The sequence below is a fragment of the Myotis daubentonii genome, chromosome 15, assembly GCF_963259705.1.
Source record: "Myotis daubentonii chromosome 15, mMyoDau2.1, whole genome shotgun sequence".
Taxonomy (NCBI): domain Eukaryota; kingdom Metazoa; phylum Chordata; class Mammalia; order Chiroptera; family Vespertilionidae; genus Myotis; species Myotis daubentonii.
In genome coordinates this window covers 19,572,956-19,585,321 of record NC_081854.1, presented here as the reverse complement: position 1 = coordinate 19,585,321, position 12,366 = coordinate 19,572,956, and the positions used below count along the sequence as shown (strand labels likewise).

The 12,366-nt window shown below is 41.2% G+C and overlaps 1 protein-coding gene and 1 pseudogene across 1 annotated transcript; both read right to left on the bottom strand.

Annotated features, from left to right (window-relative positions):
- Positions 1-1,186: 1,186 nt before the first annotated feature.
- On the bottom strand, positions 1,187-2,826 carry LOC132216862 (mitochondrial genome maintenance exonuclease 1-like). The gene has a single exon (XM_059666473.1). The coding sequence runs from the start codon at positions 2,738-2,740 to the stop codon at positions 1,769-1,771; it is 972 nt and encodes a 323-aa protein (XP_059522456.1). The 5' UTR covers positions 2,741-2,826; the 3' UTR covers positions 1,187-1,768.
- Positions 2,827-3,559: 733 nt separating this feature from the next.
- On the bottom strand, positions 3,560-4,092 carry LOC132217182 (FUN14 domain-containing protein 1-like; annotated as a pseudogene).
- Between the last annotated feature and the right edge of the window lie 8,274 nt (positions 4,093-12,366).

Sequence of the window (12,366 nt, the reverse complement as noted above, 5' to 3'; positions counted from 1 at the left end):
AGAACCACACTTTTAAGGTCTCTTAAGAACTGTCTAGAAGCTGCCGATAAACTTAGTAAGGCCCTCGAAAAGACTGGTGAGACCGCCAATAAATGTAGTGAGATCCTCAAGAAATCTAATGAGACCCTCGATGTTGTGATAAAGAACCAACTAGAAAATAAGCATACACTGACTGAAATAAAGAATATTATACAGACACCCAACAGCAGACCAGAGGAGTGCAAGAATCAAGTCAAAGATTCGAAATGCGAAGAAGCAAAAAACACCCAACCAGAAAAGAAAAATGAAAAAAGAATCCGAAAATACGAAGATAGTGTAAGGAGCCTCTGGGACAGCTTCAAGCATACCAACATCAGAATTATAGGGGTCCCAGAAGATGAGAGAGAGCAACATATTGAAAACCTATTTAAAGAAATAATGACAGAAAACTTCCCCTACCTGGTGAAAGAAATAGACCTACAGGTCCAGGAAGCGCAGAGAACCCCAAACAAAAGGAATCCAAAGAGGACCACACCAAGACACATCATAATTAAAATGCCAAGAGCAAAAGACAAAGAGAGAATCTTAGAAGCAGCAAGAGAAAGAAACCCAGTTACCTACAAGGGAATACCCATATGACTGTCAGCTGATTTCTCAACAGGAACTTTGCAGGCCAGAAGGGAATGGCAAGAAATATTCAAAGTGATGAATACCAAGAACCTACAACCAAGATTACTTTCTCCAGCAAAGCTAACATTCAGAATGGAAGGTCAGATAAAGAGCTTCACAGATAAGGAAAAGCTAAAGGAGTTCATCACCACCAAACCAGTATTATATGAAATGCTGAAAGGTATCCTTTAAGAAGAGGAAGAAGAAAAAAAAGGTAAAGATACAAATTATGAACAACAAACATGCATCTATCAACAAGTGAATCTAAGAATCAAGTGAACAAATAATCTGGTGATCATAATAGAATCAGGGACATAGAAAGGGAATGGACTGACTATTCTTGGGGGGAAAGGGGTGTGGGAGATGCGGAAAGAGACTGGACAAAAATCGTGCACCTATGGATGAGGACAGTGGGTGGGGAGTGAGGGGGGAGGGTGGGGCGGGAACGGGGAGGAGGGGAGTTATGGGGGGAAAAAAGAGGAACAAATGTAATAATCTGAACAAAAAAGATTTAATTAAAAAAATGTTAAATGGAAATTTTCATTCCCAAAGAAATATATAGAGAACCCCAATATATATAACAAATTCTAGGAAACTGTTGGCAGTAGTAGTTGGCTGATGTGAGTTCCCCCTCCACACACCCTGGGACTGCCATGCCCCTTCCCTGCTGGTGTAACCCTGGGGAAATGCTTGGCACACCAAGCCTCATTGCCCTTCAATTTTAGTTCAAAGACTGGGCAGGCTGCCCAGGACACAGAGAGGTTCCATGGTGTCCAAGAGCCACCAACACTGCCAATCCTGCTTGACCTTTTTTCAAGTAAATCATAGTCAGAGGTAGCATGGCTGATCTTTTGTATGTTGAAGTCCAGTTTTTTATATCTAAACTTTTCTGGCTTTTCAGTCTTTTTCTTTTTTATTGCAATAAATTTTAACAAATTAATATTTCTGCTTTGTGTTAAAGCAGCTCTCAGATCCTGTGAGACCTCCATCTTAGGTCACAGTAAACAGCAATATATTTTCCCAAACTGTGAGAAAGTGCTGAATGCTTCCAAATAGCATCCTGCCCCTAATCTGGTTTCTGAATATTCTGGTTCTTTTCCTTTTTTGTATATTCTTCTAGTCAAAGAAGCCACTTTGCCCAGTACTGGGAACACAGCTCTGTGTCCATGAAATGTGGGTGCGCAGGGGATCCATCTTTGTAGGCCACCACAATTAAACCACACCGAACCTGAAAGCTATAGTTGGCATCATGGTTTATGGCACCCATGTATGCCACAACCTGCAGTGGATTGTCAAATGTATTTCGGATAAGAGGTTTTGGTTTTTCTGATGTTTTCCAATCAATCACACACAGGTTGCCTTGATACTCAGCCATACAGTCCAGCAGACCTACATACTTTAAGGTCTCATGTTGAACAGCACTTTCAAGAGCTTGAACTCCACTGACATCTTTCAGAATATGCTGGATGCTTTCGATGCAGCCAGACTCAAGATTTTCATCTCCCTCTTTTAAGTTCCTCTGAGGTGAAAGTATGCTTTCCAAGGCTTCATGGAACTGTTTCCCTTGTAAAAATAAGTTTGAAGTATATTCTGCAAAGCCATCCTCTCCCAGTTCCAGAATCATCCGCTGTTTCCACCTCTCCAAATAGAAAATCTGTTCTGATGTCATGGTCTGCTGAAGGACCCGGGTCACACCTGGTGTCTTATTCCTTTGCAAAGGGATTTTCAAAGGAACTGTCGCAGCACTTGTTGCGTTTGGTTTGCAGCTTCTCTCTGGATTGAAGAGAGGAAACCAGTTTCCTGGAACTCTTGCTTCCTCATCTTGCTTTGGGGGTTTACACTTACTCACAGGTCCATAGAGTAAAGAATCTTCCTCGAACAACGATTCTGGAGTCTGAGCAGGGCCTCTGAATGACAAGACAGACTGTACTAAATCAGAGTACTTTTCTTGGCTCACCTCTTCATAAGGGTTCACTTTTTTCTTCCGGCCACATGAATAAGAGGACGGGGAGAAACCCAGATGTGGGGATAGTTCTACAGAAAATCGCTTTGAACTTTTAAGCTGCCTGCAGATGGTCTGAAATGTCTTCATCTTTAGACTTTTCACTTCCCTCTAGTCTCCTTGTAATGCGGAGGGTCTTTTTAGTTTTTGCATTCCTCTTTGGACGCATATGCTCATCGTTCCCGCGCTTTGGTCTCGAATTAGGCTTCCCCGGGATATTTTATTGATTTTTTACATAGAGGAAGGGAGAGGGCTAGAGAGTTAGAAACATTGATGAGAGAGAAACATTGATCAGCTGCCTCCCGCACACCCCCTACTGAGCATGTTGAGCCTGCAACCAAGGTACCTGCCCTTGACTGGAATTGAACCTGGGACTCTTCAGTCTGCAGACTGGTGCTCTATCCACTTAGCCAAACCAGTTAGGGCGCAAACATATCTTTAAAAATAAGTCAGCCCTAATGTTGAAGCTATAATTCAAAATGTTAATTATTGGCAATATACTATAAAGCACAATGAAGGACCCTTGATTTAAATAACTGAAAGCCATGCTTTGCTCAGGATACTGTTGCACACATACCACAAGGGTTGTTTTACAGCAGATGCTAGTTTGCCAAACTTCAGATGGCAAAATGCTGAGTTGTGTTTGATATTGTCCTGCCAGCTGTTTCTCGTTGCCCTAGAGCAGTGGTCGCGAACCTTTTGAGCTCGGCGTGTCAGCATTTTGAAAAAACCTAACTTAACTCTGGTGCCGTGTCACATATAGAAATATTTTGAAATTTGCAACCATAGCAAACCAAAGATTTATATTTTTGATATTTATTTTATATATTTAAATGCCATTTAACAAAGAAAAATCAACCAAAAATGAGTTCGTGTGTCACCTCTGACACGTGTGTCATAGGTTCGCCATCACTGCCTTAGAGCGGCAGGTAGCAGTAATGTTGGGAGATCGCCTTGTGGCCACCACTCCTTTCCCACGGGCAGGACATTCACACCTGATGATGCGAGGCCTAGCAAGAAGCCTCCCGCGCCCAGTGGATGTCACACGTTCTGTCCGACAAATTCTGTGGCCTCTTCAGTTGTGTTGCTGATTTTGGGTTCTGCCTTATTTGCTCGTTTCTTAATCTGTCATTGCTTTGTTTACACTTTTTTTTCATTGATCTGCACATAGTCGCTGTGACTAGCAATCCGAAGAAGACTGCCACCACCTACTGCGGTTGCTGCACATTTTCCAATTTTCTGAAACAAAAATCCTGCACACCAGCCAGTCACTCTGCCCATTACAATCTGAGCGGTGCTGAGGTTTTTTTTTTTTTTTTTTTTTACCATGGGTCCAGACTGTGGCCCCAAACACGATTCCACCAGTCGTGTATTCTTGAATACTCAGCTAAATCCAACACTTGGTTTTCATATTCTTGGTGAAGGGGGTTCTGGTTTGCCATGATACTGTAGCCTGCAGTTGTATTGAAAATGGTCCGTGCCCACCCTCCTCTCACTCCAGTACTTATAAAAACAAAACAGCTCACTTGAGAGAGAGAGAGAGATGTGAGAGAGAAACATCAATGAGTTGCTTCCCATATGCCCCCGGACCAAGGAACCAAACCTGAAACTCCAAAACCCAGGTAGGTGCCCAGACCAGGACTCAGACCTTAAACCTCTTGGTGCCCTGGATGATGCTCAAACCAACTGAGCCATCAGGCAGGGCATCTCTCTCCACTACTTTAAGAGCCTTTATCTTTTTTTGTTATTGATTTCTATTTTGGGGGGGCAATGTAGATGACTGTATTATCTAAGACATTATTTCTCCAGCATTTATTAAGGTTTGTATCTTGGCCTAGTGTGTGGCTAATATTTGTAAAATTTCCATGTGTGCCTGAAATTAATGGTGATTCTTAAGAATTTAGAGTACTATAGTGGTTGCTTGGATAAACCTAAATAAGTATCTTTTTCAAATATTTCATACATTTACTAATTTTTTTCTCTGTTTGATTTATTGATTACTAATGCGTAAATGAAGATCTTGTACTTTAGGGCTCTGTTGTTATGTGTCAGGACTTTTATATTTTTCTGGCACATGACTCCTTTCATCACAATGTTCCTGTTATTTCTAATAATCTCTTTTTGCCATAATGTCAATTCTATCTCATAGAAACACAGCCACACTGTCTTTCTTTCAAGAGATATTATTAGGCTGGTATATCTTCTCCCCTTCATTTCCTTTTTCCTTCCTGTGCCTTGTGAAATCTATTTATTTTATTTTTAAAACATTCATTTCAGAGAGGAAGGGAAAGGGAGAGAAATATCAATGATGAAGAGAATCATCAATCGGCTTTCTCCTGTACCCCCGACTGGGGACTGAGCTTGTAACCCAGGCATGTGCCCTGATTGGGAATCGAACCATAACTTCCTGGATGCTCAACCACTGAGCCATGCTGCCCAGGCTATTTATTTAAAAAATATTTGATTGATTATTGATTTTAGAAAGAGAGGAACAGAGAGGGATAGAAATATCAATGCATGAACATCAATTGGCTGCCTCCTGCACACCCCCTGTTCGGGATCAAGCCTGACACTTGGGCATTTGCCTTGACCAGGAATCAAACCTGTGACTTCTTGGTACATGGGTCAATGCTCAACCACTGAGCTATACTGGCCAGGTGATATTCATTTTTTAATCAATCTGTGAGTGTGAATCATTGCAGGTTTATTAATTGGCAGGTATAGAGTGTTTTTACTTCTTGAAATATCGATTTATTCCTACCGTTTATTTTATTTTCTATTTACCATGCTTTTTTTCATAATCTTTCCCCACTTCCACACCTCCTATTAGATTTAGTTTTCTTCAAAACAATAAATATTATAATTATTTTCTTTTTGTAGTTACATGTATATTGAAAGCATTTTTGAGAATATAATACATAGTATATAAAGATGCCTACATATACTGTAGAGGTGCAGCTCAATAAAATTTCACAAGTTGAGTAACTCCCTGGACCACTGCCCAGATGAGGAAATACATGTTTTTCAGCACTTCAGATGCCTCTCGTGCCCTGTTCAGGCACTCACCTTGCAGGAAGCCTGTGTCTATATATATATATATATTTGATCTCAGAGAGGAAGGAAGAGAGAGATATAAGTATTTATGATGAGAATCATTTATTGGCTGCCTCCTGCACATCCCTATGGGCAACCTGGGCATGTGCCTTGACTGGGAATTGAACCTTCACCTTCTGGTACTTAGGTTGATGCTCAACCATTGAGCCACACTGGCCAGGCAGGAAGCCTGTGTCTTGACTTCAAGCATTAATTAATTAACTGGGAGAGTTACTTAATTTCTCTGTTTACTCATCTGTACATTGAGGATAATAGCAGCATCTAACTCTTAGAGTTATTGCAAGGATTCAGTCAATTGAAAAATTAAAGGTGCTTAAACAGTACTTGTAGCCATTGGCAGTTTCCAAGCTTTTAGTCATCTGGTCCCACTTTAGTTTATACAGCAGACTTGCAAAGGAGGGAGCTGTGGCCATCATCGTCCCCACGATTACACAGGGACTGGTAACAAAGCCTGGGCAAGAACCCTGTACCCTTGCCTTCCCTCACCCATGCCTCTCCTAAACCCCAGGTGCCCGATCTCAGCTGAGAGCTGAGCTGCGCTTAGTTGTTAGTTGGGGAGTGGCCCTTCCAAAGTCAGGAGTCGGGTGAACAGCACAGGTTTGGACAAGTTAGATCTGGGAATAGTCTTGGTGGATGAAAGGTGATTCCTCTCATGGACTCTGGCACTATTTGCAGTCACACCCATGTTCTCTGTTAGCTTTGGGATTATGGGGATGAACTTCACCCCCTCTTCTCTGTCATCTCTGTGTGTGTGTGTGTGTGTGTACCAACCTCAAACCTGGAGGAGCCAAGCTGGCCCCAGCTAGCCTCTTCCTCACAAGCTATGAGTAAAAATGATTTGTGATGCTTAGTGAAAAGAAACCTCACGTTTGTACAATAGATTCGTAGCCACAGAGAAGCTGTGATGTCATCTGTAAAGATAAATGCAAAAGAATCTTGGATTCTAAATTTTGGGGTGTCCCTGATTCTAAGATTTGGGGCGTCTGAGATTATCAGGTTATTATTCTATCTAATAAAGAGGGAATGTACTAATTGACCCTCACACTGACACAAAAGTTGGTGGCACCCACAGCCAATAAGGAGGGAATATGCTAATTGACTGCCCTGCCCTCAGAGATGGCGGCGTCCAGTCCCCTCAGCCCCGCTGGAGTGGCAGGCACGCCGCAAGCCTTGGATGGTGGTTGCTCGGCTGCCCAGGGCCACCCAAGGCTCAGGTAACCAGGGCCGGCTGAGGCTTGCACTACCGGCAGTGGCAGCAGCAGAGGTGTGACAGGGTGGCGCCTTCCCCTGATCACCAGGTCGCCTCCTGCCCCTGAGGGCTCCCAGACTGTGAGAGGGGGCAGGCTGGGCTGAAGGACCCCACTCCAGTGCATGAATTTTCATGCACTGGAACTCTAGTTCTAGTAATAAAATTTGTTTCTAAGTCTCATGGATGTCTCTTTATGAAGAATTACAAAATGATGCTGTGCATTAAGGGATGAAGTGCACCTGATGTCTGCCACTTATTTTAAAATACATAAAAAAACAGATGCCCTAGCCCAGTGGTTCTCAACCCTCTGGCCCTTTAAATACAGTTCCTCATGTTGTGACCCAACCATAAAATTATTTTCGTTGCTACTTCAAAACTGTAATGTTGCTACTGTTATGAATCATAATTTAAATATCTGATATGCAGGATGGTCTTAGGCGACCCCTGTGAAAGGGTGGTTAGACTGCCAAAGGGGTCGCGACCCACAGATTGAGAACCGCTGCCCTAGGCAGTTTGGCTCAGTGGATAGAGTTTCAGCTTGCGGGCAGAAGGGTCCCGGGTTTGATTCCAGTCAAGGGCACATACCTTGGTTGCAGGCTTATCTGCGGTCTAGGACCTGGTCGGGGCTCGTGCAGGAGGCAACCAATCGATGTGTTTCTAACACATTGATGATTCTCTCTGTCTTTTCCTCTCTCTTCCACTCTCCCTAAAAACCAATGGAAAAATATCCTCGGCTGAAGATTAAAAAAAAACCCCAAAACAAACAAACCAGATGACTTGATGGACGGATGGAAGAATAGATTTGTGATAAAGAAAGTAGAATAACACTAATTGTAGAATCTAGGTTGTGTCTTATTGTACAATTTGGTACACTATTCTGTATATTTCCAAATTGTCATAATAAAATGTTAAGAAAATATAATGCTATTGGCTTCTGTCTCTTAGTGAAGACAGTTTCATCTTTTGGGAGAGTTCATCAGTTGAGATTTTCAAATGTCGGTAGAGTCAGCACTCAAGACTGGTGGCAGAGTGTAACAGAGCTTGACAAAGGCTTTCCCGAGAAAGATCCGGGATTAAGGCTTTTGTTGCAGACCAGCTGGTGTGGCTCAGTGGTTGAGTGTCAATCCAGGAACCAAGAGACTGCAGTTCAATTCCCAGTCAGGGCACAGGCTCTGGTTGCAGGTTCAATTCCCATAGCCGGTGTGCAGGAGGCAGCCAATCCATAATGTTTCTCTCTCATCAATGTTTCTATCTCTTTCTCTCTAAAAATCAATAAAAACATATTAAAAAAAGACTTTTGTTACAAGGGGTGGAAATCTAACTCAAACTAGTTTAAGCGAGAATGAGAATATATTTTTAGGAGCTTTTGGGGCAGGTCAAGAGGCAGCTAGGCTGGATTCAGGCTTTAAATAATATCTTTAGGATTTTGTTTTTCTCAATCTCTTTGCTCTTGTCTGTCTTTGATTTTATTGTCTAACAGACTTTATTCATGTGGGGGTAGGAGAGTTGTTGGAAGTCTGAGGCTTATCTTGTCTGTAGGAGAATATATCAGTCATTCCTTGGTATCCAGGAGGAATTGATTCCAGACCCCCTGCAGTTACTGAAATCTGAGGGGGCTTAAGGCCTTTAATTGGCCCTCTGTATCCCTGGGTTCCACAACCAATCAAGTTGGTTGAATCCATGGATACAGAACTTATGGATACAGAGGGATGACTGTACTTTCAAAATATTTCCTTCCCTCCCACGGTCCTTCTCTTAGGAGAAGTTTACACTTCCCTTTCCCCCACTGGTTTGCTTGGTCATGTAACTTGCTTTGGCCATGACTGCTGTTGTATGTACAGCATCACCATTCCAGGAATTGCTCCCTCCTTCAGGGACAGGGATCCAGGGGAGCCTTACTGTGGCTAGTTTACAGGTGTTTCCCATCCCTCATTGGATTTCCCTCCCTCAACTTTGTGAGTGGTCCTTTCATTAACTTCTCAATTACCCTATTTGTGTGTGACTTACCTTTCCTGCTGGGATCCTGACTGCACAGCATTCCATTGCATGGATGTACCACATTTTATTAGTCAATCATCTAATGATGAACATTTGGGTTATTTCCGATGTTTCACTATTAAACAAAGCAGCAGCAAAAAGCTTGCACATAGGTACTTTTGCACACAGTTGAGTACATGTGCAGGCTAAATTATTAGCTGTGAAATTGCTGAGTCAAATGACACATTTCCTTATCCTTTTGGCTGATATTCTCAAACCACACTCAGAGGTTGTACCAATTCATAGTCCCCCTGCAGTGGATGAGAGTGAGGATTGTTTTTTATTGATTTTAGAGAGGGAGAGAGAAACATTGATGTGAGAGAGATAAACATTAATGTGAGAGAGAAACATTGATTGGTTGCCTCCTGCATGCTGGGGATCGAACCAGAAACCTGGGTATGTGCCCTGAATGGAAATTGAACTGGCGACCTTTTGGTGCATGGGAATGATGCTCAACCTAACTGAGCAAACCAGCCAAAGTAGAACATTTTTTATTTTAAAGACATTTTTATTTTAAGACATTTTAAAATTCTATGTATAATGACTAGTATTTCAAGTCTTTGGCACGGAGACTGTGGCTCCAAAGTTTTGTGTATCGTTATGCCATACATGGAAGATTGTCAAAGGTCTTCAGCCTCCTCCCTAAAGATGGTGCACATGAATGGTTAGAGTCTGAATGGGCACTTGATATTAGTGTGTTTTTTTATGAAACAAGGCATGTGGTTTTGGGTTTTGGGGTTTCCTGATACCCTCCCACTCCTACCCCTGGCCTGTGGGAAGCTACCAGAACTGGAACCCAAGCTGTCAACACAAATCTGATAAATGTTTGAAACTCGGTAACTGTGGTGTCTTATGAAACACACAGGGCTCTGGCGGGTTAATTACTTTACCATTGACATTTTTTTTTGTGTGTGTGCCTGTTTGTAGACTAGGCAGGAAAGAGTCCAATAGATCTGTTCCAAGTCTGGGCGTCACTGCTTTTTAGTTGTGTGATTTGTGAGTATGTCACTCAATAACTCTGGGACTGAATGTCCTCACCTGCAAAATGAGAATAATAATGGTAATCCAGTCATACACCATTTAGTTATGGGGATACATTCTGAGAAATGCATCATTGGGCAATCTTGTTGTGCAAATATCATAGAGGGCACTTACACAAACCTAGATGGTCTAGCCCAGTGATTTTCAACCGGTGTACCGCAAGAATTTTTAAAACATGCAGTACCCCTATTTAGTTAGGGGTACTGACCTCTTTTCCCTTATATTGTCAAATTATTAAATGACAATAGCCAACACAGCAATAGCTATCCAGTGTGAATGAATCAAAATTATATCTATTTTTTGTCAGATTAGCAAAAAGTATAAATGTTTTTTGGTGTGCCAGAGAATTTTAGTGATTAGTTTATGTGTGCCATGTAATAAATGGTTGAATATTTCTGGTCTAGCCTACTACACAACTAGGCTCTATGGTACAGCATACTATTCCTAGGCTACAAACATGCACAGCATGTTACTGTACAAAACAACACAAAATTAAATCAAGCACAAAGGAAATTGATGTGATCAAGAGACGCAGTAAACACCAGATGTATGAGGCTCTGCCAGCATAAGACAACATACTATGCAACATCAAAAATGTGAAACATCTTGATGTATTCCTATTTGTTTATTTTCTATTTAGTTTCCATTGCCCTGGGAGTTGTATTGGTGAAGATATTACTTCAGCATATGTCTGAGGTTTTGCTGCCTGTGGGTTCCTCTAAGACTTTTATGGTTTCCCATCTTTTCCCCATGTTTAAGTCCTTTATCCAATTTGAGTTTATTTTTGTGTATGGTGTAAGTTGGTGGTCTAGTTTCATTTTTTTGCATGTATCTGTCCAATTTTCCCAGCACCATTTATTGAAGAGACTGTGTTGATTCCATTGTATGCTCTTGCCTCCTTTGTCAAATATTAATTGAGCACAGTGGCTTGGGTCGATTTCTGGGTTCTCTAATCTATTCCATTGGTCTATATGTCTGTTCTCGTGCAAGTGCCAGGTAGTTTTGAAAACAGTGGCTTTGTAATATAGCTTGATATCTGCTATTGTGATTCCTCCTACTTTTTTCTTCTTTCTCAGAAATATATCCCAAGAAACTAGAAACACCAATAAGGAAGAATAGATACACCCCTATGTTCATAGCAGCACAATTTACAATAGCTAAGATTTGGAAACAGCCAAGTGCCCATCAGCAGATGAGTGGATTAAAAAACTGTGGTATATATACACAATGGAATACTATGCTGCTGTAAAAAGTAAGGAACTCCTACCATTTGCAACAGAATGGATGGACCTGGAGAGCATTATGCTATGCAAAATAAGTCAGTTGGAGAAAGATAAATAAACATCACACGATATCGCTCATTTGTGTAATATAATGAACAACATAAACTGATGAACAAAAACAGATCCTGAGACAGAGATCATTGATCAGATCGTCAAATCTCAGAGGGACGGCAGGGGAGGGTGGGGGAAAGGGGGAGAGGTCAACCAAAGGACTTGTATGCATGCATATAAGCATAACCAATGGACAAAGACACTAGGAGGGTGAGGGCACGAGCAGTGGGGTGGGGAGACAATGGGGCGATAAAAACACATATGTATACCTTAATCAATAAAGAAAAAAAAAAAAAGAAAAAATGTGAAGCAACATATCTCCATTTGGCCTGTGTAGAAGAGGATAGTTCTTGGGAAAATAACTGGGTTATTATAAACTTAACTAGTAGCCTGGTGCACGAAATTTGTGCACATTAAAAGGAAATTAATTAGCGGAAATATTTTAATATTGCTATTTGCCCTTTATAATAGAAGTGTGAGAGATGAAAGGAAATTAGTAAAATGTATATGAAAATAATACATAAATTTATTAATAAATAATCAGTAACAAAAGGATATAACAACAAAAGAGGCATGATATAAAAACGAGAAAAACATGATATAAAAACAACAGTGATGCAAACAATGACTAATAAAGTGAGTAAACTTATTCTAATATCTCCCTGTACACCACATTAAAAGAGAAAACACTTTCAGAGTGCTTGACTAATTTCCCTTGTGCTGAAGTATTTAGAACTTTAACTTTAATGTCACATGCTCTTCAAACTCGAGAGAAAGCAACATATAACTGACAATGTGTGAAATCGGGTTCAGGTAGGAATATTCCTACTCTGTTTAGAGTTTGTCCTTGTGATTTCTTTTTTTTAAAAAATTAAATCTTTATTGTTCAGATTATTACATTTGTTCCTCTTTCCCCCCCCCATAACTCCCCTCCTCCCCGT